The 26,230-nt window shown below is 51.7% G+C and overlaps 2 protein-coding genes across 9 annotated transcripts; both read right to left on the reverse strand.

The window, feature by feature from the left end:
• Positions 1-1,187: 1,187 nt before the first annotated feature.
• On the reverse strand, positions 1,188-8,274 carry TMEM44 (transmembrane protein 44). Of its 6 annotated transcripts, none has more exons than XM_030029307.2 (11): positions 8,013-8,271; positions 7,809-7,932; positions 7,452-7,545; positions 6,997-7,163; positions 6,473-6,610; positions 6,020-6,190; positions 5,757-5,877; positions 5,146-5,252; positions 4,671-4,829; positions 1,798-1,982; positions 1,188-1,297 (listed from the first exon to the last, which is right to left on the reverse strand). In XM_030029307.2, the coding sequence occupies exons 1-10, from the start codon at positions 8,144-8,146 to the stop codon at positions 1,836-1,838; spliced, it is 1,362 nt and encodes a 453-aa protein (XP_029885167.1). In that variant the 5' UTR covers positions 8,147-8,271; the 3' UTR covers positions 1,188-1,297; positions 1,798-1,835. The 6 variants fall into 6 exon arrangements, 5 of the variants coding, with proteins under 5 accessions (XP_029885167.1, XP_029885168.1, XP_029885169.1 ...); XM_030029308.2 differs by having other exon boundaries at positions 5,146-5,250; positions 5,752-5,877; positions 6,473-6,559; positions 8,013-8,269; XM_030029309.2 differs by lacking the exon at positions 6,473-6,610 and having other exon boundaries at positions 5,146-5,250; positions 5,752-5,877; positions 8,013-8,269.
• Positions 8,275-10,714: 2,440 nt separating this feature from the next.
• Positions 10,715-23,535, reverse strand: LSG1 (large 60S subunit nuclear export GTPase 1). 3 transcript variants are annotated; one of them, XM_030028382.2, is made up of 14 exons: positions 23,398-23,535; positions 23,198-23,315; positions 22,783-22,903; positions 22,139-22,225; positions 21,162-21,248; positions 19,053-19,113; positions 18,169-18,345; positions 16,535-16,957; positions 16,127-16,228; positions 15,162-15,305; positions 14,724-14,847; positions 14,064-14,143; positions 12,626-12,799; positions 10,715-11,263 (listed from the first exon to the last, which is right to left on the reverse strand). In XM_030028382.2, exons 1-14 carry the CDS (start codon positions 23,476-23,478, stop codon positions 11,084-11,086), a joined length of 1,959 nt encoding a protein of 652 aa, XP_029884242.1. In that variant the 5' UTR covers positions 23,479-23,535; the 3' UTR covers positions 10,715-11,083. The 3 variants fall into 3 exon arrangements, 1 of the variants encoding a protein (XP_029884242.1); XR_003925417.2 differs by lacking the exons at positions 10,715-11,263; positions 15,162-15,305 and having other exon boundaries at positions 12,702-12,799; positions 14,724-14,852; positions 23,398-23,522; XR_005933393.1 differs by lacking the exons at positions 10,715-11,263; positions 14,724-14,847; positions 15,162-15,305 and having other exon boundaries at positions 12,702-12,799; positions 23,398-23,522.
• Positions 23,536-26,230: the final 2,695 nt, after the last annotated feature.

Raw genomic sequence — 26,230 nt, forward strand, 5'->3', positions numbered from 1 at the left:
CACCACAAACACCGTTGCCCGCGCCCATGCAACAGCCACACACAGCGGCTGCGCCGCGCCGGCTCCGGAGATCCCAGCTCATGCAGACATCATCCCATGCTTTAGAAAGCAGCTGAGGTGCCCACCCCACCGTCTGCAGCGGAGACTTTTGTTTCACTTTGGGTTATCTTATCGCCATAGGAAAGGCAATACAGCAGAAGAATTTCCTTTCCTTTATGTTTCCAGCCTTTCCATTGTCTGGTGTCTGGATTTCTGAGCCTCGCCACTCAGCAGTTCGCAGGGGCCTTTGGAAACATGAATGCAGGCACTTCTTATCAGCAGGAGCTCTGCAAAGGCTCCTTTTGCTGCTGCAGGCAAACCAGGCAGGGTCTGGCCACCCCAGGGCCCCATCCTCAGCCTGCTAAGCCTCACCCTGCTAAGGAGCTGTGCATTTTCCACTGCCTGAGGCAAATGCCAGCTCAGCCATTCACCTGGAGCGATGGCAGTGCCAGGCAGCATGGCTTGATGAGATTTCACCATGGTGTTGAAACACTACGGTCTCCTGTTTCTTTCTTCTTTCCAGTTTATTTAGCCAGAGTAGAGTCCAGAAGCCAGGGCAGGATGCATGCCATTGGGAAGGAGGGACAGCTACAAGCCACCAGCACCTCAGAAAAGACCGTGGGAGACATCATCAGCCCAGGACTATAGCAAAGGCTCTTCCCCTGATGTGCTCCTTGTAGGAGCCACCACCACCCACCCTGGGGCAAAGAGCTAAGCTCCAGCTGCAGGGAACAAACTGGCCCCAGTTTTGCTCTCCAATGCTCTCCTGTGCGGAAAGCTCTTCTCTTCCCCTGTGCTCTGTACCAGAGAGGAGCAGGAGGGCAGCCAAGCAGGTCCCCAAGCCCCCATCCTGGATCTTCTTGCTCCAGCTGAGTGTCCAGGCCACCCAGGGCTTCCCCACCCAGCATCCCAGGGCTGGGCAGCAGGGCACAACACGTGGGTTTGAAAGATAGATGAGGTTTGAGACAAAGCGGTACTTCATGTGCAATAAATCCATCAGCGTAGGCTGCAGGGTCCTGGGGATCCCCGCACTGCAGCTGCAGCCTCACCAGTGCCCACGTGGCCCAAGGCGCTTGAACGTGCTCAGCCCTGTGAATGCAAACTGGTTGCTCCCTCCCGACCTTTGCATTGTCTCCTACATTTCTGCAGCTTCCTCTGGTCTGCACCACACATTTTGAGGCACAAAATCATCCCAGGGCAAGAAATTCACCTCCCCATCGCAGGAATCAGCAGCAGTCTCCTTTACGGCAGCCAGCACCTGCAAGGCAGACCACAAGCAATGGGTCAGTCCCCCATGTACAGCACTTAAGACATGTATAACCTTCCAGGTGGGTTTCTGTCTCGCTGGTCCCTGGCTCGCGGTGCTAGTGTTCAGCAGTCAGGGATGACTGGGAAGCATGGCAGCCACTAGTGGGGACTGTCCCGGTCTCCTGCCATGCTGGGCAGATCAACGGGCTTCAATTCCAGAGTCTGCAGAGCATGACTGGCCAGGGCTTGTAACCCCCAATGCTGAGGAAAACACCAGCCCAACCAAAAGCAGAGACTGCTGGGCTTAAACCCAGCCATGAGGCTGCACCCCTCCCTCAGCCCCAATTCCAAGAAGTGCAGCTAACAGTGTCGGAGAAGGGGGACCCCCACACCCCTTTGCAGCAGGACAAGGGTGAAAGGAGGTGCTGCAAGCTGTCACTGTTCCACTGAGGCAGTGCTCCAGGCACAGTATGGCATGGCAGCCTGTGACAGCAGCCCAGAGCTTATCACCTTTCCCAGGGGAGCCCCGAGGAAGCACCTTCTGCCGTTTACTGCTTGCTCAGCCAGGGGGACGGGTGCTTGGGGTGTCTCGGAGGAGCTGCAGGTTGTCCAAAGGTGCCTGGGCACAGCACAGAGCAAGGCTGAGCAGCAGGGCTGGGCTGGCTCCACTGCACTGTCGCATCTTCAAAGTCCCACTGTGAAAAGCAAGGAGCAGGCAGTGGCACAGCCGGGTGCGAGGGAGCCCTGGGCAGCACTGGGCCTGCACCGCGTCCTTCCAGAAAGGGGAACTGGCTATATTTGAAACTAGAAAGTATTTGCTTCTCCCTTTCTCCACCACAACGCAAGCAAAGCTCAAAGCAGAACAACACTGGTTTCCATTTTTCTCATGCGCTTCCCACCCAGGCACTGTGAGGAGAGGGCTCAGGAGCACACCGGGTGGTGGCCGAGACATGGAATGTGTCAAGAGAGGGAGAATCCCTTTTCCCTGGGACCCCCCCAGCAACAGTTCCTGAGCATCCCCCCCGCGCTGCCGTGAGCCCAGCCAGTTCTGAGAGCCGCCAAGCAGAGACAACTCTTGCTAAGAACTCTGATGCCCCAGCTGAAGCTCGGGCTGGTTCACCAACACCGGCCAACACAAAGGGGATCCGCAGAGGCTTCCAGCTTCCCTTTGCTCTGTACAGGCAGCAAAAGCCTGGCTGGACCGCGGGAACTTCCCGTCAGGGACACAACGATGTTTCTGTTTCTTTGCCTCAGTTGCTATGACTCCCAAATGACAAGGGTCTGGGGATCAGAGGGGGACATTTCCAGGAGAACAAACCCAAGTCTGCTCCACCTAGCAAGCACAGCCCTCCAGCCCTGACACCACCCACGGGACAGACCCTTTTCCCACAGCTGCAGCAAGAAAAAACACTGGGGCAGAGTTCCTCTGACTCAGGAGCAGTTTCTTTTCCTCTTGTCCTCACCATGACCTCTCTTCATGTCCCAAGATGTCTTGGGCACCTCAGGCATTTAGCCCTGAGAGATCATACACTGAGGTACCCTGGGGAGCTGCTCCCTGCCTCTCTCCCAGCAGCCCAGTGATATTTTTCCCCAGTATTTCTGCTGCAAAAGGAAATTAAAAAAAAAAAGAAAAGAAAAAAACTCAGGAAAAAAGCTGGAGTAGAGCCACCACACAGTGGGGGTGACAGAGTACAATGCTGCTCCTCGCAGACATGTCGGGTAGAGGAACCTGCTGAGGCCAGGCAGTGGCGTAAAGCTCACAGGAGCAGGGAAAGAGCTGTGAGCAGATGGGGAAGAAAAAAAAAAAAAAAAAGCTGGGTCTTACTTTAAGCAACGGTGTTTCAGGACAACCAGGAAAGAGCTGCTTAACTTCACAGAAACAGCCCGAGAGGCCCTGGACACAGCTCCTCACTTGCCAGGGCAAGAGCCGCTTTTCCCACCGTGGTCCTCTTGACCACCTCCTTGAGCAGGCTCCTGGGATAGCTAGTTCGTGTGCCGCTCTGCAGGGGGGCGTGCGGGGGGAGTCCCTGGGGACCTGCCCCTCTGCTGGGATCCCTAACTGGAACAGGACCCAACGCTGCTGGGCTGGGGACACCCGTCTGTGCGGGCAGGGCTGCTCTCCCTCTGCCTTGGAAAGGCCGGCCCCTAACGGCAGGAGGGAAGGATTTCAGCCTCCTCCAGAGAAGTAATGAAGTATTTTTTGGAACAGGCAGCGACTGTAGAAAGCTGGCGAGATGCACACATGGCAGCCCCTTGCTGCGGGACTCCCTGGTGCAAAAGTCAGCATCCCACCGATCCTGGAGCTGAGACGTCAGGAAAAGATCAGAGACACCTGACCCCGACAGCCACACGGCGTGGTCTGCAGGGGGTGACGGGAAAAGGACTCTTTTGTGTAGTGCTGGCTCTGCCAAGCTGAGGGGAGTAAGGCTTGCACATCACCTGCCATGGACTGCAGCGTTAGAAGAGCCACAGCACCCCACAGCAGAGCGGCTCAGGGATTTGCTGCTGGTGAGTGTATTCTGGCATCCCTCTCACTTGCTCACCTGTGATGCTTCCATTTTCAGGGACAGAGTAAAAAATATTGCTCTCCCCCAAAACAGACTCTGCAAAGCTCGTTTTCTAGTAGACGGGTGGCCTAGGCAGCAGCTCTGACATGCAATGGTGAGTCCTGTGTGTGAAGAACAGCCCCAGCCTTCTGGACCTCTAGGGCAGAACTGGGGCCAGTGTTGCACCAGAGCGACCTGAACTGAAACTCTCTTGCAGTCAACAGCAGCAGCCTGAGTGGAAAAAGCCCTTAGGAGAAACTAAGCAAGACTACCAGGAGGTAGCAGGGAAGCTCTGAAAAGGTCCAAGTCTTGCTCCTCTCCTGATAATAAAACTCCACTAACTAGTAGGCAGAGAAGGGCCAATGTAACACCACCCAGAGGGGCCCTGTGAAGTCTCCTCATTTCACAGCAGCTTCTCTGCAGGATCACATCAGCTACAGCTCAGAGTAAAAACACTCTCTTTGAGTGAGAGTGGGACAGCCAGGAGCTCACCCTGGTTGCAGCCTTTTCAGGAGCAGCCATGGATGGGCATTCCCCAGGCGGGCAGGCAAGGCTATGAGCAGGGCTGGCACACTTGTGCGAGTGGATGCAGAGATGCTGTGGTGGTTCACCCGTGCCTTGACAGAACAAGCTAGTCTCCACACTCCTTTTCTGAGCTCTGCTCTGCAGAGCAGCCTGTGCGCCTCAGCAGCATCCTGGGCATTGCTTTGGGATGGACCTGTCCCCAGCACCAGGGCTGTCACCATATGGGGTGGACGCCTTAACGTACACGCTGCAGCAGGGCAAAGCCCCAAGAGAGAAGAAACAGCATCTAAAGAGCCAGAAGCAGGCACTGACCTCGAGCTCCGAGTTGACGGAGGCAGCGTCAGAAGAGCTGGATGAGGAGAGCCCAGTGCGCAGGGCTGGGAGCGGGGGGCAGGCAGGGGGCTGCGGTGGCACGGAGCCTGCTGCACCCATCTGTGCATCCCTGGGCAGCCTCGCCACACTGTGACCAGTCTGAGAGGTGACAGAAAGCAAGAGGAGGACATCAAAGGGAGACATCACTGGGGAAAGCACCAAAACCCAGCAGCCCCGGTACACGCACAGCACCTCGGGGCTCACATTGCAACAGCATCTGCAAGCTGCTGGCCTCTCCATGCTGTGCAGGACAGCAAGGCAGATGCATCCACTCCCCACCACCCCCAAATCTGGGCATACACCCTACAGCCATCCACAGAGAGCCCATTCTCTGCCAGAGGGGTGAGAGCATCCCTGACCTCCCCAGATCCTGCCCCAGCCCAGGGGGGTGCACTGAGCCCTGGCAGCCTCTCACCTGCTGCACCAGCCTGATCATCAGGTCTAAGCAGTGGCTGGTTGCCACCATTCTGGGCCCAGACCTGGGTTTTGGAAACATGTTAAGTGGGGCCCAGTTCACAGCCTGCAAAGGAGAGTGAGCCATGTCAGCCACAACTAGGAGAGCTGCGCCTGCACCAAGGGGCACAGCACCCATCCCCATCCAACAGCAGCTCCAGCCACACCACGAACTGGGGACCTGGGTGGGTGCAGGACAGTGTTGAGCTGACACGTCTGGATCCTGCAGCCAGGTCCTCCCCACCTTCCACAGGGTGCAGGGGGGGGCAAGGGACCCCCACCAGCCTCCCCCCTTGCAGCGACCACTGGGGCTTAGGGAGCATCTAGGGGCTGCACACCAGTGCCAAGCTGCTCCCAGGTCAGCATAGCAGGAAAACACGTGTGGTCCTGTGGTGAGGGTGATGTTCCCAGTGCCAGCCATGCCCTGAAGCATGCTGACTCTCTGTCCCCTCCTCTGTGTGGCCTCGGCCCCCAGCATCCCTCCACCCTCCCCTGGGGTGGCAGAGCAGTAACACTGCTGAGCAGGGCAGCTCTCCTTTCCACTCTTCAACCAAAGAGAGGAAAAAACCTCTTCTTCCACTGCTCTTCTGTCACCTTCCTCTCCATCTCCAGCCAGGGGGGCCCAAGCATCAGGGACCTCTGGTACAAGCCGCTGGCCCATCTGGCTGTTGGCCGTGCAGGTGATGAACAGGAGCTGAGCCCCCATTAAGGGTATTTCTGGAGTGACAGCAGAGCCCGCTCCCCCCGCCCGGGCACCGAGGTCAGGAGAGGAGCCGTGCCCCATCCTCCTCCATGTGCCAGCCGAGAGCCCTGGGAGAGGAGTTGGAAAAGGATACAACCACATCCAGTGCAGCCGAGCCCAGGGCAATCAGGAGCCAGGGCAGGGCCCTCAGGACGTGTACAGGCTGCTGGTTGTGGGTGACAATCGCTGCTGCGTAGAGGACGCTGGCGGCGGCCGAGCAGAGGGTGGCCCACAGCCGTCTCCGCTGGCATGGCTTCCCCCTGCACTGAGCCACCCAGAGCCTACTTTGGAGCCACGGACCCTGTCCCCCGCTGGGGACACTGCTGCAGCCGGCACGGGGACCCTGCAAGCCCCTGGGAAGGGGGCTGCTATGCCAAACCCTGCAGCTTCCCCAAGGACTGAACAGCCGGGAGGGGCTGTGCAGGGGACATGGGCAGCCTGCACCCTCCCAAAGCTTTGCAACGGGATGCAGGAGTCACTGTCATGGCTGGGGAGCCCTTCCTGGGACAGGGGGACATAAGGGCAGCCGTGCCCAGCAGACACTTACTGCTCTGGAGAGTGCTGGGATCCTGGCCGTGAGGGCAACAAAGGCAGAGAGCAGCCCCAGGACAAAGCCCAGTGCTTCCCTGTTGTCCTGAGGGAGGGAGAAGAAACAGGGGAAGCAGGGGAACACCTCCTTCACAGCCTGCCCAGAGAAGGGGTCTGGAGAGAGCCCAGCACACACGTCCCAGCAGAAGCCCTGTCCTCACTGCCCCCACCAGCTGCTCCAGGCCCCCCCCCCCGATGACCCCAGGGACTTCGCCCCCCCTCCTGCCACGGTGTGCAGGGGCTGCCTCTCCCGGCCCCCACGCCCTGGGGTGCAGGGGCTGGGGTGGGTCCTGGGGGACCAAAGAGCACCCCTGGACCAGCCTTGGGCACGTCAGGGACACGAAGCCCTGGGAAGCAGAGACACCATCTTGGGCGGCCCCAAGGCTGCTAAAAGGGAAAATGCAATTGAACCCGCCAGCGCTCAGAGCCTGGCAGCTGCCTGCGCCCACCCGGCCCTGGGGGGACGAGGAGGGGGCAGCTCACCTCGAACACTGCCCCGAGCAGCCTCCGCCGGGCTCCCCGGAGCTGCCCCCGGGCGGGCCAGGGGCCGGGCGCCAGCAGAGACCCGCCAGCACCCACAGACAGGGGCAGGGTGAGGGCGAGCAGACCACCCCGCAGCCGCCGCCGCCTCCTCCTCCGGCGGGGCAGACCTGCATGGGACACGGGCTCGCTTTCAGGGCGTCATCCGTGGAGACAGGTTTTCCCCCTCCCGCCCTCGTGGGCTGCACTGGGTCCCCCACTCCTCGCCTGTCCTGGGGGCCACCCAGCCACCCCCTGCTTGCCCAGGGTGCCACGCCACCGCCCCGGGTGCTGCTGTCCCCAAGGTACCTGTGCCGGGCTGCCCAGCCGGGGGCACACGGCGCTCCCCGAAGCCCTCGGCTCGGAGCAGGCTGCCGCCAACCCGCACCGATGGCAAGGAGGGGTGTACCTGCACAAACCTGCTATCTTATGGGACTCAGGCGGGCACGGGGGAAAGAGGGTGAGCAGGAAGCGGACGACGTCGGCCACGGCCATGTAGGTGCCTGTGAGGATCTGGGGAGAGACACGACGACGGCAGAGGGAGGCTGAACCTCCCCAAAATGCAAAACCTCAGGCAGCAGCTCACAGCCCCCCACGACGGCTGCATTTGCCATGCCACCTTGAACCAGGCTGCCAAAATCCTCCCCCCTCCAGGCCCAGCACCGCAGGGCAGCAGAGTAGCACCTCTGACAGGCAGGCGTGAGTCCCACGGCTGCAGCAGAGGGTGGGCAGGGCGCAGGGAGGGTCCCTACCCAGCCGCACAGAGCCTTGCCCACCTGGAAGCCGAGCTGGCTGGCGAGCAGCGCCCCAACCGTGTTGCAGATGTGGCCCAGGAAGGTGTACAGGAGGCAGAGGACGGACGGCTGCCGATGGCCCTGCCCCGGGCACTCGCAGGACAGCCTAGGGCAGAGGGACAGGCTGCTCCAGCGGGATTTCGGAGCAGAGCGGCCCCGCAGCCTCCCGCAGCCCCGTGGAGTTACAGGGAGCGGGCGGCGATCCAGCACAGCGCAGCCAGCATCCAGAGCCCCCAGGACACGCAGCTCGGCTCCCCAGCCAGGCAAGCCGCTGGCCAGGCGGCAGAGTCACTGTGCCCTGCGGCCAGCATCCCCGGCATGGCTGGCTCCGGGCGTCCCTGGGCAGGCAGTGCCACCACAGGCTGCCAGCACCGCCCCGCAGGTGCGGCACCCAGCACCACCCTCTGCCCACAGTACAGCACCCAGCAGCTCCCCAGGGTAGAAAGCACTGCGCGCTGTTGGGAAAACACTCCGGGATGGACTAGGGCTCCCTAAACCGGGCACAAGAGACCTGGAGAAGAATGGCAGCTCCTGCCCTGCAGGGAGGAGAATTGTAGTTCATGACACAAGCACAAGGTATCATAAAAAGGGCAGTTCAGCTTTAAACCATATTCCCAAACTGGCTCTGTGTTTCTGCTGCAGGTATCAGTGCAGCAGGTAACGACATGAGCCAGGAAAATGAACTGCTTGCATTACGAAGCAAAGCCCCCTAAAAGGGGAAGCAGACTGCTGGATTGCTGAAAGTGCTGTGGATCCCAAAGAACAAATTGGAGCCACTTGCAGCCCACACACTCCCTCTACATGCACAAGGCGCTTTAAGAAAACAGCACTCACAAATGGAAGCTTGCCTTCTGCAGAAAGCAACAGGAGCAGCCGAGAGAGGTTCATTCAGCAGGTGGCTAGGGCGAAACACAATGTCTCCTTTGTGCAGGCTCTCCACAACAGAGCAGTCCCCACATTGCCTCACGCCAGCCAGCTGCTCGTATGCGCTGGATTGAGCTGTCAACACAGCCCGGCCGGCATTCCCCCGGCAAGGGTAGGGCAGGGCGGATGCAGTTCAGCAACAGACCAAACCACCACAGGAAAGCATTAATTTAACCATGGTCCTCACCTACTACCTAGTTTGCCCACTGCTCAATAGCAGCATAAAATATTAACAAGCCCTTAGGTCCACAACTCTGGTTTATGGTCCTTCTTCTACTGAGGCAAGAGTCCTTTAGCACAGCAAGGAGCAGTTTGCATTTAAGAAACCTGAGCAAACATTATTTGCTCCGTTGTATTTATATTATCCTCCATTCACTCATGCAAACACTGGAAGTGGTTTGGCAGGTCTTGTGGCCAAATGTTTCTGTGAGCAACAAGCAAAGTCATCCCAAGTCTCAGGCCCTGGGGATTTCTGTTACTAGATTTGGGAGGGTCTACACCAGGACACAGCCTGGCCAGCAAGGAGGCTCATGGAGATCCAGCTGGCAGGAAAGGCCTGAGAACGCAAAAGAAGAAAATCCAGGTACGTCCAACAAGATCTAAGAATTCAAAATGCTTTGAAAGTAGAGAAACAGAATAGAAAAAAATATTTTAAAACTTCAATAAACAATACCCCTAATTCAATTTGACAGGTAATAACTTCACACAAGACAGGGCAAAAAGAAACGGGCATTTCTGAGCAATCAGGTCCCTAAAAGTATTATAAGGGACAAAAGCAGAAACCATTCCTCCAAGGAGGGTGGGGAAGTCTGATGAGAGACCGATTTGGCTAGGGCACAACCTCTTCAGGAAACAAAAGGCAAAAATCACCTTCTCCAAGTAAACCAGATTAAACAGTCTCTCCTGAGAATCTACTTTCTGCTATGGTAGACTGACTTAAAATACCATTGACCATACTCATTCAGTATAATTATGCTTTAGTTTTACAGCTGGCAGGGAAATATCTTCCCTCCAGTGATGTAATTAAGAACTTGAGAGCAGGGACTCCAGGGGAAGCAGGAGCCAAGGCGACAGCTCTGCTGTCAGAGGACCCTCTGCATACAGCCAGTTTGCACTGTGTACAGGACAAGCACACCAAGGGTCACAAAGCCAAAACCAGCTTGGCTGCACACCCCACATCTGCTGTGGCTTTGCTCAGCAGTTGCTTTCATCTCTCCATCCACACTTAAGGCCTAGAAAGTACAAAATTACAAGACAGCAATCCCTTTTTTAGTATCAGAGACCAGCGTCATCTGTTAGTCTGCTTCACCACCTAAAAACAAAGCACAACTTGTCTTTGCAAGCCTTTCCAGTTCTATCATTACTCCCTGTGCTGGACTGGGAATGAAGTGTCCAAGTGCACAAATACTTTCTCAGGAGGGCAACAAAGGAGTAAATCTCACTTAAATCTGATCCCAAGTAAGTACTGTCTTTTTAGCATCAACTACTAATGTACTCATTAAAGTCTGCTATTATGACACTTCCGTGACTAGGTCAATGACAGGTCAGTGAGACAGAACATGATGCCATATAGGAAGTAAAATCTCAAATATATTTAAGGACAAATTAGCACCAGATTTTTGGCCAGTCACGCAGAGCTAATGTTTTAAAATACCAATGGGAAGGCACACAGAAAAACAACTGATACCAGCTCAGTGTGAAGGACATAAAAGCAGCATTTTCCTTGCAGTGTGCCATGCTCTGCTCTGCCTTAAACTGGGAAATAGGGAGTGGTTTCAGTACCGGATTCTAGAGAATAGGGCTGGTATAGCAGAGAAGGAAGAGGGCAATAAAGATCCTTTAACCTCATTTTTCAACACATATTAAAGTGTTCTGTCAAATCAACAAACAAGCTTTAAAAAAAAAAAAAAAAGAGAGAGAGGAGCAATAGTGTCTCAAAATGTAACAAACATCACTCATTGAAATTCAACTGTTTAAAGATTTTAGTCAGTTTTACAGGGCTTGCTTTGATCCCAACAGCTATAAAATACATCCTTTATGGAAGGAAAAAACATTCTCGCACGGCTCCATCTGCTCCCATTGAAAGGATGTTTCAGCAGCAGTCAAATGTCTGGGCTGGCTTCCAGATAACACGAACGGCCAGGTCTCTTTTGTTCTCAGAAGGGATGAGCTCCAACTATCAGGGCCCACTCTTATCTCCTGCCAAGGCCAATCCATAGCACGGAGCTCCCAGGTGAGCTAGCAATGCCCACTTATCCTTTTTTTTCCCCTCAGTTCAAGCCTGTAGGACAGTGCAGTCCCTGCCTTGGAAAGGCCAGAAACTGGTGCCACAGCTAAGCCTCCAGGTGCTTAGTGATCCTGCGAATTTTCTCCTTCTTGTTCCTGTTTCCGTGTTTTTTCCAGGGCTTTCCTACCACATTCCCAGGATTGGGTGTAGTCACAGGCACGAGGCCACTGCCGGGCCGGTATCCCATTGCAGCCCGGACCCCTTTCATCAGGGCACGAACATTCTCCTGGAAGAAGAGACATAATCACCAATGACCGATGAGAAGATACTTAACCACAAGGAACTGTGATATGTTAGTAAATCCAGACACAGGCAAGCTCAAACCCATCAAGACCTGCTCAGCCCCCAGCTCCAGAGCTGGGGGGAAGGTCACGCCACACAGCCAAGTCAAAGCCTGCCAGCACACTCCAGTTCTGTCTGCAGCCATGCCTCGCTGTGCCAGGTCCTCAGCACCCACCTCTGCAAGCAGAGGCAGAGTGTTGACAATACACTGAGCTCTGACAGACATTAGCTACGGCGCTAGGATTGATTCTCACAGTCTCTGCTTTGCACACAACAAATTGTCTTTGCAAATAAATCTGGCATCTGTGAAAGCCAGAGACTAAAATAACTTGCTCAAGTCTGGAGCGTGGGTAGCACTGCTGGGGCTCACAGCTCGTGCCAGCACTTTGGGCAGCCAGAAGAAGAGTCTGGTAATCCCAAAAATTCTTTTCAGGTCATAGTTTTCCGAAATAGCTCACTGTTTTTTGAAAAGGGCCTAAGTCCTTGTTTTCAAAATGCATGACTATCCTTGGCTGTGCTGAAACAAGTACTGTTCATATCCAGCTAACCAAGCAGAACAGATCACACTATCCTATGACCCGTCCTCTTCACTGCTAAACGCTGTTCTGATCTTTGTCAGGTATGTGGACTTCATCAGTTATGGATTTGACATTTCATTACAAGTCATTAATAAATTTTTTCAGTAGCGTAAGGGCAAAACAGATCCCTGTGGGACCTAACAAGAAGCATACAAGTTAAGAGAAATTCCCATTTTCCACTTAATTTTGAGATTTCTCAATTAGATTTTAAATCCATTTCCGTGTTCTTTTCATCTGATTTCAGGTTCTGAGTCAAAACAACCATGTAGTACTAAATCAATTGTCTTAAAGAAGCTTATCATGACCCCTAAATACATCATCTCAAGAAAGGAAAGTTAGTTTGAAGGACCTGTTAGTCCAAAACCATGTTCCTGGTCAGTTGCTGTGTCACACCACCCTCCTTCCTTGTCTGTCTTCCCAGTCACTCTGCCATTTGCTCAAGATTGATGTTAGGCCCATAATGATGAGGGTGACCCTGCTGACCTTTTAAAAATCAACTGTGTGCAACTCATTAGCTATCTCTGAATTTCAACTAGGACATTCCCAGTGATTTAGGAGATAATAAAAAGAACAGAGCACTCTTGGGTAGAAATTACTTGCAGATGCCAATGGCATCTAACACCGCTAACTCAACCCAGCACCCCTCCATTCTCAAAGCTATTTCCTCCAGTACCTATGACACACCAGTGCTGTAGTAACTCCCAGAATAAATCCCCTCCAGAACTGACCTGGTGGAAAAACGTTTTGTCCACCACATTTTCAATTTGTTTTGCTTTGGTATTCTTCTCAGGCTTCACCTGTCCACTGGCCTGCACAGTTCTGCTCTCTGGGCATCTTTGATGCTGGTGCTGAAAATCATTTGGGTCAATGCCAGGAGGTGGGTGACAATATAACAGCTTCCCCTGTGAAAGCAATGGGATACAGTTACTACCAAAAATCCTCAGAAAAAGACCCAGAGAGGAAAGAAAACAACTCCAAACCTAAGAAGGGCCCTAGAAGTCCAGGGGCTCGCACTGGCAGTCTAACTATCAGTACACTTTATTTCTCCTCCCAGGCAACAACTGGCTCAACTTCCAAGTTAAAGTACTGTTCCACCTCTATTTCTATTTGCAATGTCCAGCTACAAACAATACAGTGCAAAACTGTCAGGAGTACTGGAGGATCCTTGTCCTGGTTTCAGCTGGGATAGTTAATTTTCTTTCTAGTAGCTGGTATAGTGTTATGTTTTGGGTTTGGTGGGAGAAGAATGCTGATAGCAACAACTGGAAACATCACTGTGTTAAGCGGTGTTTATACTAAGTCAAGGATTTTTCAGCTTCTCATGCCCAGCCAGCAAGAAGGCTGGAGGGGCACAAGAAGTTGGGAAGGGACACAGCCAGGACAGCTGACCCAAAGTGGCCAAAGGGGTATTCCCTACCATGTGACGTCACGTCTAGTATATAAACCAGGGGGGAGCTGGTCAGGGGCAGATCACTGCTCAGGCATCGGTCAGAAAATGGTAAGCAACTGCACTGTGCATCACTTGTCTTTTCTTGGGTTTTATTTCTCTCTCTTTTTGTTATATTCCTTTTCATTACAATTATTATTATATTTTCTTATTATTACTGTTGTTATTATTATATTTTAGTTTAGTTAAACTGTTCTTATCTCAACCCACGAGTTTTAGGGTTGTTTTTTTTTTCTCTTATTCTCCTCCCCATCCCACTGGGAGCAGGGAGGAGTGAGTGAGCGGCTGTGTGGTGCTTAGTTGCCATCTGGGGTTAAACCACGACAATCCTATTAAGAAATACTCAACAATAAGTTGCTGAGATGTGCTGTAGAAGCATGCAGTATTACAACACTCAGAACTACAGTCCTTAGTGCCAAATACTGGTCCAACTATACAATACGGGTTCGTTTTCTGAATATCTGCTGTCTATTTTAGAGATGTGATAATTTATTTAGCTAGCACCATATTTTTAAGCAATCTTTTTAAGATAAATCAGCTTGAGAAATTCAATTTATTCTTTTAAAACATAAAAATAGCCCCATTTAAAGATTATTTTGACATATGGCGATTTTATCCAGAGAAAAAAAAGTTCACTTTATTGTGCTCCTTCATGCTCCAGTGAAACCTTCAAATCACCTCCTAGCAGGCAAGAAAACTCAGATGCAGGAAGCACTTACACTGACATAGTCTTTTAACACATATCGAGCTGATCTTGGCTGGTCTGGCTGTCCATGAGCTGTCATAAAGCCTCTCATATCTGGAAGACAAATCCAAAGTACATTCTGTGTCAGTACAAGAGAATTAATATATTCTTCTCTGCTGCCTAACTGTACATTTGTGTCCTTTCTCAAAAAAACTCCCTTAGAAAGAGGCTTCTGTTGGGGAAAGCAGGGAAAAAAGGGAACATTGATGACTGTAGAGGTACTGCAGAAGCATCCTAATCTGAAAGGAATGATGAGAGCTGACATCTCCCTACCACCAGAAAACCTGCTGGTTTTTTATTTTTAAGGCCAGAGAAGATGAATTGATCAGAGAATCAGACAAGGGAGATAAACCTTCACTGCATTCTTCAAAGTCTAATTCAAGACATGGCTGATGGGAGGTATCTAAAAGGATGAGAGCACCACACTACACAGACAGGCAAGGCATTTGAACATCCTCAACACAATCACTACATCTGCCAGACAAAACTGGCCAAGCACCACTGCAACAAACACATGAGATTAGCTGTTAACAAAGGCCCTTCCTGAGAGGAGGGCAAGTCTTAATGGAGAGGTTCAATGCACAACAAGCCTGAGTTGGGCCTAACTTTAAGTTTTAACGGGATCATCACTCACATCCATATGCTGTTAGCAGCTCTTCAGCTGTTGGTTTTCGATCTGGATCCTCATCTTCCCTTGGCCTTATGATATTTATTCCATAGGTTGCTTCCAAAATGTTTCGTGGGATATGCTGGCAAACGTAAGCTAGTGAAGGAAACCACCTGGTGATTTTCAGCTACGCAAGTAATCTTGCCCTGGTCACTCCAAGAGCACACATTAAGAATGACTTTTAGATTTTGTCACAAACCAGAAAAACAATGCCAGTCTGACAACAAGACAAACTTGAAATGAGATGGGGAAAGGCCAACACAGCAGGGCTGTTTCATCCAATGTGTGTCCCCACTGCCCTCAACGTGTGAGCACGTGTGCCCCTAGCAGGGCTGGAACACGTTACGCTGCATACTCCAGATCCAACACTTGGAGACACTCTCACAAACCTCATGCAAAGGATATTAGAGAAATGGGTGGGACATGGTCCCTCATCTGGTCTATAGGCAGAATTCCAGAACAAATCATTTCTGCCTTGGTAGAGATGAAAGATGGCATCACCAGACCAGGGCAATCACATAGGCACAGGCCAGGCTCCACATACAGGGTCTACACAATAAATAACCGATGAGTTCACCAAGGCAAGTCAGTGTCCATGAAGGAGAAGGGAAAAAAAAAAAAAAAAAAAAAAAATCAAATGCATAGATGGAACAAGGATGCAAACGAGAATAAGCAGAAATTCTACTACAACAGACATCTGCCCTGCTCGCCCCAGCCAATGAATTAAGGAAATCTGATGTGGAAGAGAGCAGCTCTTCCAAGGTTCATAAATAAGGTGTCCAGATGGGGGCAGCAAGATCTTCAGAGAGGAGAAAGCACTCCACAAACCTCTAACTGTGCTGGACCGTTTGAAACAGGTAGGAGATTGCACAAGTACAAATCCACAATGCTCATTATAGCACTGGAGTTGCTACCTCAAAATTAAGAGCTTGATCAATATAAAAATGGCGGCATAATTAGACTTATTCACAGCAATGACTGTGGACAAGATGGATGGTTTGAAAGCTTGACCTTAAGCTATTCAGAGGAGCATTCACTTTTCAGAGGTTCTCTCCTCATAACTGGTGTTCAAAAAAGAAGGGCCAAGCTACTTCAATAAAATCAGGAGATGGAAAATATCTCCCATTGCACAGCAGCTTCCATGAGTGACTCTCAAACTGCAGCAAGAGTTTGGAAGCAAGAACTATAGTTCCAAAATTATATACATCAAGCCCATCCCTCTCCAACCTAAACTCTGCTGGGCAAAGTTCAGGTTGGCAAACAGAGTTCTCAGTGAGTCCACTTGGTTACAACTAGTTCATAATGAAGCTCTCTTCCACTGGGGGAGGGAGGGCAGGGGGGAGAAGATCAATGCTCTTTGTTAGCAATACCTGAAAGTGTTTCGTACGGCCTGGTGTAGCAGACACTGACACCTTCTTATTTCCAAGGATTGTATTGATGGTCGAACTTTTGCCAACATTAGGGTAACCCACCTAGAAGACAAAGAAGCGGAATGGTAACAGTGCTATCAGGCAGGGTGATGCCAGAAGACTGGCAGGGCTCTGACACAAAAGTACTTTAATAAAACATACTAAAAAAATTAAGGCAAGCAGTGGGGAACGCTGGGCTCCAGGAACTTCAGAATTAATCTTTGCACAAAACCCTCAGTGACTTGTGCTTACTAGGTTTTTTTTACCCTTATAGGAAGTCAGGCTACAGGATGAATTTTTCCCATGGAAGGCATATGGAATTAAAATCTAGATTAAGCAAGTTCCAGTTAAGCATTAAGTCCAACTTACCAGCCCAACATTTACTTCCCCATTCTTCACCCTTGATCCATCGTGCATGGTTTTGAATATCTCCAGCAGCTCATTTCTCTGTACCAGATGGCTGAAGTTCCTGATGTTCCTGTTCTGCTCCTGTACATGCTGCACTGCAGCACCATCAGTCCTGCTTTCCATCCTCTCTGGAGCAATAGCTTTTACTTTGTCCCCATCTTCATTTTCAGAACAGGTTTGCCAGGCCTCCTCTTCATCTTCTTCACAGTCTTCATATTCATCACTACTGTCATCGTCACTAATCAGAACTTGGTTTACAGTTTGCAAAGCATTGCCTGAGGATGTGCTTTCTGCACTATCTTGTGCTGTGTCATTGTCTTCTTGACTGGAGCTTTCATCCTCAGAATCACTCGGGTCCTCTGCTACATCTTTAGTGTCTAGTTCCTGTGTGAACAGTATTTCATAGGTGAAATGCAAAGACAACACTAAGTCTTGCTGTTGACTGCAGCTGCTGCAGCACAGTCAACTGTGTTTTCATCAGCCAGATCCCAAGGATTGACAATTCACTGCTTACATCACACAGGTATTTCAGGGGTCTTAACTAGGATGTAGAAACAACTAACCCATTTTAGGAGAATGGCAAAAGTATTCCAAGAGACATTGTCAGCTTCATTGTGAAGTCATTAAGAGGTTTCTCTCCAGAAGCACAACTCTAAATGCACGCATACCCACAGCATCTTTACACACAGCAGGAGCAGAGCGCAGCAAATTTTTTTTTTTAATTATCAAGTGTTCCTAGTAATAGGAATGAATGTAAATTTTTCAAAACGTTCAGAACACAAAGCCATTTTGTTTCAGATCTAAGTATGTCATTAAAATAATTTCAAGCTCTCTTGTTTTCAGTTCAACTCTTTACTTTTCTTCCCTGCAAACAGTTCACATCCAAAAAGGAAGACCTTTTCATAACAATAGTATTTTGACCTTTCTTTCCAAAAAAGAAAACAGAACTAACACTTTCAGTCTTGCTTTTAAATCAATCGGTAAAAACATTTTATCCAAGGACTGTAAACCAGCAGAACAGACTAGGTATTTTCAGGTGCCATCTGTTGATAACCTGTAACTTGGGGCAGCAGCATGGTTTGTTCTGCTGAGCAAAGAAAGGCTCTCAGGTACTTCAGGTTCTCGTAAGAAACACCTCCCCTCTCTGGGAGAGAAAAATCCTCTGTACAGATAACCACATCCCCCACAGCATCCCTCTTGGAAAGGATTCCAATTCTGCCAATGAGTTAAGAGTTTGCAAACAGACCTACAAGGGCTGTTTCTGTAGCTATTCATAGGTAGCCTTAAGGAACAAATTTACCTTCTAGTTCAGTATTATTTATCACATCAATAACCTTGAAAGAGAAATTGCAAGCACTATGAACAGCAACCGAACAGCGTACCACTTTGTTCACCATTTTACTCTCCTCACTTTTGCCTCTGAATCAATCATTAAAATGCTGGTTTACACCGCATCGGTCCTTAGAATAATCCTCCTTGAGACAAGGACTGTGCCTTTCCTAGAAAGGCGCTCAGGTATATCACAAGCATAATTACAAAGCAAGTTATCACAGGCAGCCAGCACGTATCCAGTTGGAACTGGCCATCTACAGTACCTTTGCTTCTCCGGATAGCCGTTTGCACTCTGCCAAAGCTGACCAGAACACCACCTTAACGCCCTCTTTCTCAAAGAACTGTGCCCAAGCAGCCCGCTGCTCCTCACTCAGCAAATCTGCTTTGTTTATCAGGATCATGTTCTCCTTGTCATTGCTGACTTCCTTAACATAACTTTCCTGAAAAAAACAAGAGAAGGATCAGTTCGTACTCTGGTTTGGACTTCTCCTCCTCCTCCCAAGGTGATACAAGAGCAGCAAGCCAAGTTACCCCATCCAGCTCCACACAACTGTAGCTAAGCTTACCGTCCCCTGGGCTAGATGGAACCGGTGTTTAGCAGAAAGCTACAAGAACAAATTGGAGCATGCAACTACTGCAATACAGCTTGTTTCTGGCCACATGTGCAAACACCTTGTCTGCTTAGAGCCATGACAAGATATTAATCAGCACCTCACAGCAGGAACTCCTAAGATTAACTATTTGAGCAATTTTGTATCTCATCGACGCATTGTGTTCTATAAACTATCATTACAAAGTTATCACTTCAATAATTCCTGATCTTTCACTTCCAGGGCAGTAAACCTCACCCATTTTTATTCCACTATGCTTTTAAACAGAACAATTCCTTTAAGTGCAGAGAATTCTAGTGGGTAATGAGAAGCAATATAGTATCTGCAATGTAACATCTGCAGAACTGCCTCTAAATCTGCAACACTGTGTGAAATATCAAAAAACATTGAAGAAAAATAGTTTGATGCCAGAATACTTGCATAAATAAGGTATCCAGTTAGGCACAACAGCTTCGAGGTGGCTAAATGTATTAAACAAATCATATAAACTCTAAGAAATAAAATGAAGACAACATTCAAGAAAGTGGTTTACTTACCAGATCTTGGCATCTAAACAGAAGGGGGTTTCTAGCATCTACTATCTGGACTACAATATCACTGCAAAAATAAAAGAAAGCCCCATAAAGTACTCTTTCTTACCTTGCCTCAAAGAAAGTGGCAAGGCACAGCCTGTTACTGTATTATCCTAAGTACCTTTACTGAATTAACAAAGCATCTCAGCATCCCACATACCCCAACAGAACCATGCTTATGCTACAAGCCAGTACTGCTGTACAGTATTTCTCCCTCACTTGGCTAATTCTCCTGTACAGCCAGCAAGGGGAAAGGAAGCATGTGAGTTTTGCCAATCCATCTACCCTTCAGAAACACTCAGCAGGCAAGAACCAGAGTATTGGCATTCTATCCTTTAGAATGTTACTAAAAACTGTGATAACATGACTTCGTCTATCCTCATCCCCAAACTGTAGCGGGGTGGCTACAGAGAGGAAGAAGAGGTGGTTTTCCTACACAGCAAGATATTCTGGAACACTGTTGTCCCCTTTGCATGGAGGAAGATGTACAAAGTCTCCCACAAATGACCTGCAGATTCTAAGCATTTGCTATCAGGCATTTTCAGAATTTCCTTTGTGCTCTTCTTGTCACAAAAAGCATAGAACAGTCAAAAGAATAGTCTTAGACTCCAGTAAAACATGTTGCTCCCCCATGCAAGCAAGGCCTTGCAAGCGTGCTTTTAGGAAACATCTTCCAAATCCAGACACCAGATTGCTACCACATATACGAGCAAGATTCATCAGTTCTACATACAAATTAAATGTACTGCCTTCAGACACCAGAGGCATGCTTTTTTCAAAAGGAGGGGGAAAATTTAACTACAGCCTCTTCCACTAGAACTTCATTAGGCAGGTAATTTAAAATACTGGTGGCCACATGCTGATTCTATTTGTTTGACAGGGATTTCTCCTAACTCAGGACAGCTTCAGAACACCACGGGTTGAATGGAAGAATTTCATGCCTTACTAGGCAGTCAGTTACATATTAAAAAAAAAAAAAATAAAAATCAATAAACCCCCCAAGGGAGTCATTTAATAAGCCACATGGGTACAAAGAGGTACTGAACAGTTACGGAAATTCAAAGATCAATACAAGAGAAAGCTGACACCATGGTACTGGGATGGGATACAGAGAAGTTACTGAATCACACAGCTGGGAGCTAGTCTGAAACAAACACAAGAAAAGGCTGACAACAGATCAAGTTATCTGGCAAGGTAAGGGACTGGACGACATTTCCGTTCAATTCTGAGACAGCATCCTCACTCTACATGAAATAAAAAGCTCCAACAAGAGCAGAAAAGCATTAATAACACATTCCAGCCACCTCAAAACACATCATACACTCACACTGCACATCATGATACGCTATAGTGGATGCTCCCGACCCAGCTCTCTCCCAGCTAAAGGCCCAGCAGCACCCAGTACAAAGCCACTTCTGTGAAAGGACTAGCTCACCATGACCTCACTGGTGAAGTATTTTTCAATTTTAGGAAAATCAGATGAGATTATCTCAAAATTAATTACTAGTGAAATTAAATGCCCCAGTTAGATTAACATAGCAGATAGCACTCCTATTGTATTACAGCTCAGCAGAGCAAACAAAGCTATTTCTGTGATATGACAGGCTGTTGTCTTTTGTGCACTGCTGCAATTTCTCTGCATGGCAAGAGGCCAAAGACCAAGAGGCTCTTTCTTTCCCAACATTATTTAGTTGATCTCCCTTGCCTCCTGCCCCTGAACGTCAGGCTGCAGCTGCGTGGTTGAGAAAGAGGGAAAGGGTAAATCTTGGCAAAAGACCTCAAAGACACATTCTCAAAAGAGGCCTCCCACATAGAGTTATTGGAAGGGGCCAGGAGCAGCAGCATCTGAAGAATCATCAGAGACTTGCAGCAAATGGCCTGCAGAATCACAGTGCTGAGAGCTAGCATGCACCACTAAGCAGCTGCCGTTCTTCACATTGCATTTTGATCACTTCAAAACAAAACTGTAATTGTTTTTCCTGTGCTCAGACACTTGAAGCTTGACTCAAAAGCTTAAATTCAGGAAAACACATTAAAGATGAGTTTTAAAAAGCAAATAGTGATATACTTTACCTTCTTTCAATGACTCTCCAAAGCTGACGCCAAAATTCCAAGTTGCGTTCAAATGGGGTTAGAATTAACTTTTTCTCTTCCTCAAGGCTAAGGCAAAACAGAAAAAAGATGTCCTATTTAACCCACGTCAGGCAATAAGCACACCACCAGCTCATCCGTAGATCCAGGAGGCTTTAGTTTCAGAAAGAGCTATCAAATCAAACTCATATATAGGTACTATTTCTGCTAGTTTTGCAAATACATCAAGCACCTGGGTAAACTGGTGTCAGTGGCACTTGTTCAGTGGTGCCGCAAAGGCTCCTGATCATGCCAACGGAGAAGCGGTAAATGATGGAAAGAGCAAAAACTCATTAAAAGTCTGCCCATGAAATTTCAGAGCCACAATAATAAACCACAGAATTTATCCCAAATGCCAGCAGTTATTACTCAATCGAGTATCACCTGGGGAAAAAAAAAACCAACAAAACAACAGAACTTGGGGTTGGTACCTGAAATGACTCTATACAACCCTTGACTTGCTGTTACCACCATCTGAACAACTTTACTCAGGGCAAGCATGGGTTTGCAGGGTGTGAGCAGATACCACCTAATTCTCCAGGCCAGCAGATCCAGCACCGGACCCGCACAAGCTGCTGTACACAGGCTGGCAGCACTGCACTCTATTCAGAGCAGCACTGTTACTCTTAGAAGACACATTCACCACTCCTCCACCTCGCAGGCAAAAGCAGAACATCACACTCCATCCTGAAGAATTCTAACTGTAAACAGTACAAGAACACGCACACACAAGAGAGCTTTGCAGAGATCACCACAAAGATGTGTCTGGACTGTGTCTGGGATGTCCAACCTTCCAGAACAAGTACAGGGAGATACTGAAAAGACGTTAATTTTATTGGTCCAACAAGGATAAACACAACCCACTTCCTGTGTCTCTAAATGCCACCAGCTACTTACCCAGACACAAGTGGCATACTCACTGGGCAAGCTGTCGCCTCCATTCAAGAAAGCTCTCCCTCTCAGCTTGCTTCAAGTCCTCTGCACTGGTTGTCCTATCCCAACGCGGCCTGTAACAGGCACATTTTGGAGGAAGTGGTCACACTCAGTAGCAGGCACACCAGTTACATTACTGCAATAAACACCCATAAAGAACACAAGCGCCACACATTCAGCTATACTGAGATGTTTATAATTCAGACGTGCGTGCACCTGTTTTCAGCAGCTTTAAGTACACCTTTTTCCTTGTTCCTTCTAAACTCTGCTAGCTGGGGACACTATCCTACGCACACTAGATCTCACAAGGCTGTTTTTTCGAGCTAAGATTTGTAGGGCATTTAAGATGAGGGATTCGTCTCTCTGTCCACCAAGCACAGAGCTCTGGAAAGGCTTACTAGGTGGCCTGGATGCAGCAGCTCCAGCGGTGCCAGGCTTCAAGCAGGAAACCCACACCATCAGGACAGATGGGCTGGGGCTGGCAGCACCTGCAGGGCAGATGCAGGCTAGGTAGTGGCTTCCCCAGAGCCAGGGAACTGACAGAGCAGAGGGCTGTCCCCAGGCTTGCAGCCACCGAGGGGCTGAGGCTGCCCGGCAGAGAGGGAACCAGGCCCAGCCCTGCAAGACTCACCTCCGCGGGATGCGCAGGAACTGCTGGTTCTCCTCATGCAGCTGCCGGACACGCTGGGCCTCCTGGGCTGTGAGCAGGCCAGTGCGGCTCTGGGCAGACACGATCTGGATGTTCAGCCGCTCTGCAGGGAGGGAAGGACAGTCATCCAAAGGCAGCTGTCCCCGTCCCTGCCCGTCACCAGCCCTGCTGGCCCCTGCCACCCCACCCCATCCCTGGCTCAGGATCCCTGAGCCCCTGTCCCCCGCCCGGCCAGCCCCAGACGCACTCCCGCTCCCCCGTCCCAGAACGGGTCCTGGCCCCCCGCCGGGTCCCCGGCCCCGGGACCCCCCTCCAGCCCCAAGGTCCGTCTCCGCCCCACCCCTCCCCTCCCCTCCCCGGGCCCAGCCGCAGCCCAGGACCCGTCCCGGCCCCTCACCGGCCACGAAGCGGGTGCCGGCCAGCTCGGCCGTGGCCAGGAACTCCTCCAGCGGGCTCTGCTCGGGCGCCGACCGCAGCTCCGGCCCGCGCTCGCCGCCCACCTCGCTGGCGTGCAGCTGCCGGGACAAGACGCCGCCGTCAGCCCGGGCCGCCCCGGCCTCCCGCCGCGCCCCCGCCGCCCCGGCCCCCGCGCCCTACCCAGGAGGAGGCGCCGCGGCGCTCCAGGCCGCGCTGCCGCTGCAGGCAGCGGCCCAGCCCCGCGCCCCGCTTCTTGCCCATGCCGCCGCCGGAGCCGGAAGAAGGCGCGGGAGGCGGCCGCCCCGCTTCCGCGGCCCCGCCCGCGTTCCTCCGCCGCACCCCGCCGCCCGCGGAGCAGCGTTCCGGGCAGGCGGGTTCCGGGGCGGCCCCGCGCTCCCCGCTCCCGCCGCGGGGCGGCGCCACGGCACCGGCACCGCCGCCCCCACGTGACCGCGGCCGCCCGCGACCCGCCGCCGCGGGGCCGTCCGCGCCCGGCCTGCCTCCCCACGGACCGTCCGTCCGGCGCCCGCCCGCCCGCCGCCCTGCCCGTCCATCTGTCCGCCCGCACCCGTGCGCGTCTCTCCGTCCATCCCTGCGCTGCCCTGCCCGTCCGTCTGTCCCTCCCTCCATCCAACCTCACACTGCCCTGCCCGTCCGTCCGCCCGTCCCTCCGTCCATTCAACCTCATGCTGCCCTGCCCGTCTGTCCGTCCATCCATCCATTCAACCTGATGCTGCCCTGCCTCTCCATCCCTCCATCCATCTATATCCACACTGCCCTGCCCGTCCATCTGTCCATCCCTCCATCCATCCAACCTCACGCTGCCCTGCCTGTCTGTCCGTCCATCCATCCATTCAACCTCATGCTGCCCTGCCTCTCCATCCCTCCATCCATCTATATCCACACTGCCCTGCCCGTCCATCTGTCCATCCCTCCATCCATCCAACCTCACGCTGCCCTGCCCGTCCATCCCTCCATCCATCCAACCTCATGCTGCCCTGCCTGTCTGTCCGTCCATCCATCCATTCAACCTCATGCTGCCCTGCCTCTCCATCCCTCCATCCCTCCATCCATCTATACCCACGCTGCCCTGCCCGTCTGTCCGTCCATCCATCCATTCAACCTCATGCTGCCCTGCCTCTCCATCCCTCCATCCCTCCATCCATCTATACCCACGCCGCCCTGCCCATCCATCAATCCCTCCATCCAACCTCACGCTGTCCTGCCCATCCATCCAACCTCATGCTGCCCTGCCCGTCCATCCGTCCATCCCTCTGTCCATCCCCACGCTGTTCAGCCCGTCCATCTATCCATCCATCCATCTGTCCATCTATCCAACCTCACGCTGCCCTGCCCATCCATCCATCCATCCATCCACCCCCACGCTGCCCTGCCCATCCATCCATCCATCCATCCGTCCATCCATCCATCCCCAGGGCGCTCAGCACAGACACACGCCTCTCCAACGCTCCCATCCCCCAGCCCAGCTCTGACCCTCTCACTCCCACAGCAGCCACCAGCCCCACCGTTAACACCCGGGGCACGTCTAAACACAACGCCCCAGGGTCCGTGCCGCGGCAGGAGGCCCCGGCAGAGGGGCGACACGCAGGGCTGCGAGCCCCGGCAGAGCCCACGGCAGCGCCGATGGCTGCGGGGGCCGGTTTTGCTCGCCGATTCGGCCTGGCGCAGACGCTATCTCCGAGAAGCAAACGGCGCCGGCAGCGAGGCGTGCGAAACCCTGTCCCGGCAGCCGGCGATGGGGGCAGGGGGTTTGTGTGTCCCTCTGGGGAAAGCCGCAAGCTCCCGGGGCCGAGGTTGCCCCTGCGCCCTGTAACACACCCAGCCCCATGCAGGATCCCTGTCCCCAGTCTCCAACGTCCCAACACAGCAAACAGCGCATACGAGGAACGATGGTGACAAAGAGGGATCCTGGATGCGGCGGTGGAAGGTGTGCTGTGAGGTAGCTGCCAAAATCTAGCCAGAGTCTGGGCATCGCTGCAGGACAGAGGACGTTGCCCGCCCAGCCAGGGAACCATCAAACGGGTTTCAGTGGCAGCCGTTGCAGCTGGTCTGGGTCAAGATGGGAGAGAAGGTTAAATTAATAAACAACCTGTTCTTGCACAGCGAACTGATTTATGAACCATTTCTCCTTTATGGGTGTTGGGTTAAGGCCAGACATTTTTGACTATAACTCTGTAATGTGCATCAGTTGTAATCGGAGAATAACCTGGCTAATCCCTGGAAAACACAGGTACTGCCTACACAGGCAGGCAAAGCTTAACTTCAGGTGCTGGCTGACAGCAGCATGGCAGCATGCAAAACCCCATGGGCAGGAGTGGTCTTTTCTCATGCTCAGCACTACGTGATGCCTCCCCATGATAAACACTCGTTAAGAAGACGCAGTTCTTCCTTTCTTCTCCTTTTCAAAGCCGGCAACCGTATGGCATAAATTGCCCAAGTATGTCTGAACCCTTGCCATGCTCATCCCAGGCTCTGCCACCACCGCCAGCCTGGCCTGGCACCTCCTTTGCTTCCTAAAGGCAAGTAAGACAGATGAAAGGGGACTCACCGTTCGCCTTTTCATTTACATGAGGTGCTTCAGTGCAAGGCTGGTGGGCTGCAGACAGCACGCAGTGATTTAGTAAATTCATTCTTAATCAAGTCACCTTTAATAAAACCATCTCAGGTCTTTATGTGGGCACTGAGGCAGTAACATAAGTACTCATTATTGTATTTCTTTTGTACTTCAGTTAAAAATTACCTTCCTTCTACACTGCATAATCATCAACCAGCGCAGCCAGCCAGCCCAGCCTTTCCCCACGCCTTGGGTCTGGCAGCACTTCTAACCCCACAGCCGAGGCACGCGCAATGCCGTTCCCAGGCTGCCCAACCAGGGGCAAAACACTTGTATAACCCCATCGGCGCAGCCCCAGCAGCGCAGCCTCGGCACCGCCGGGGTCCTTGGCTGGCAACACAGCCACCAGTACAGAGTGCAGAGCTCGATGGCCCTCCA

The sequence above is a fragment of the Aquila chrysaetos genome, chromosome 10 (genome assembly GCF_900496995.4).
Source record: "Aquila chrysaetos chrysaetos chromosome 10, bAquChr1.4, whole genome shotgun sequence".
NCBI lineage: Eukaryota > Metazoa > Chordata > Aves > Accipitriformes > Accipitridae > Aquila > Aquila chrysaetos.

Excerpts from the sequence above, each read along its gene's own strand:
- TMEM44 (XM_030029307.2), bottom strand. The coding sequence starts at position 8,146 with ATGCCGGGGATGCTGGCCGCAGGGCACAGTGACTCTGCCGCCTGGCCA. Across the intron at positions 7,164-7,451 it reads TGAGTCCCATAAGATAGCAG|GTCTGCCCCGCCGGAGGAGG; the intron begins GTTTGTGCAGGT and ends TGTCCCATGCAG. Across the intron at positions 6,611-6,996 it reads TGCTCGGGGCAGTGTTCGAG|GCTGTGAAGGAGGTGTTCCC; the intron begins GTGAGCTGCCCC and ends TTCTCTGGGCAG.
- LSG1 (XM_030028382.2), bottom strand. The coding sequence starts at position 23,478 with ATGGGCAAGAAGCGGGGCGCGGGGCTGGGCCGCTGCCTGCAGCGGCAG. Across the intron at positions 22,226-22,782 it reads TTCCTGCGCATCCCGCGGAG|GCCGCGTTGGGATAGGACAA; the intron begins GTGAGTCTTGCA and ends TGCCTGTTACAG. Across the intron at positions 21,249-22,138 it reads TGGAGGCGACAGCTTGCCCA|CCTTGAGGAAGAGAAAAAGT; the intron begins GTGAGTATGCCA and ends GTTTTGCCTTAG.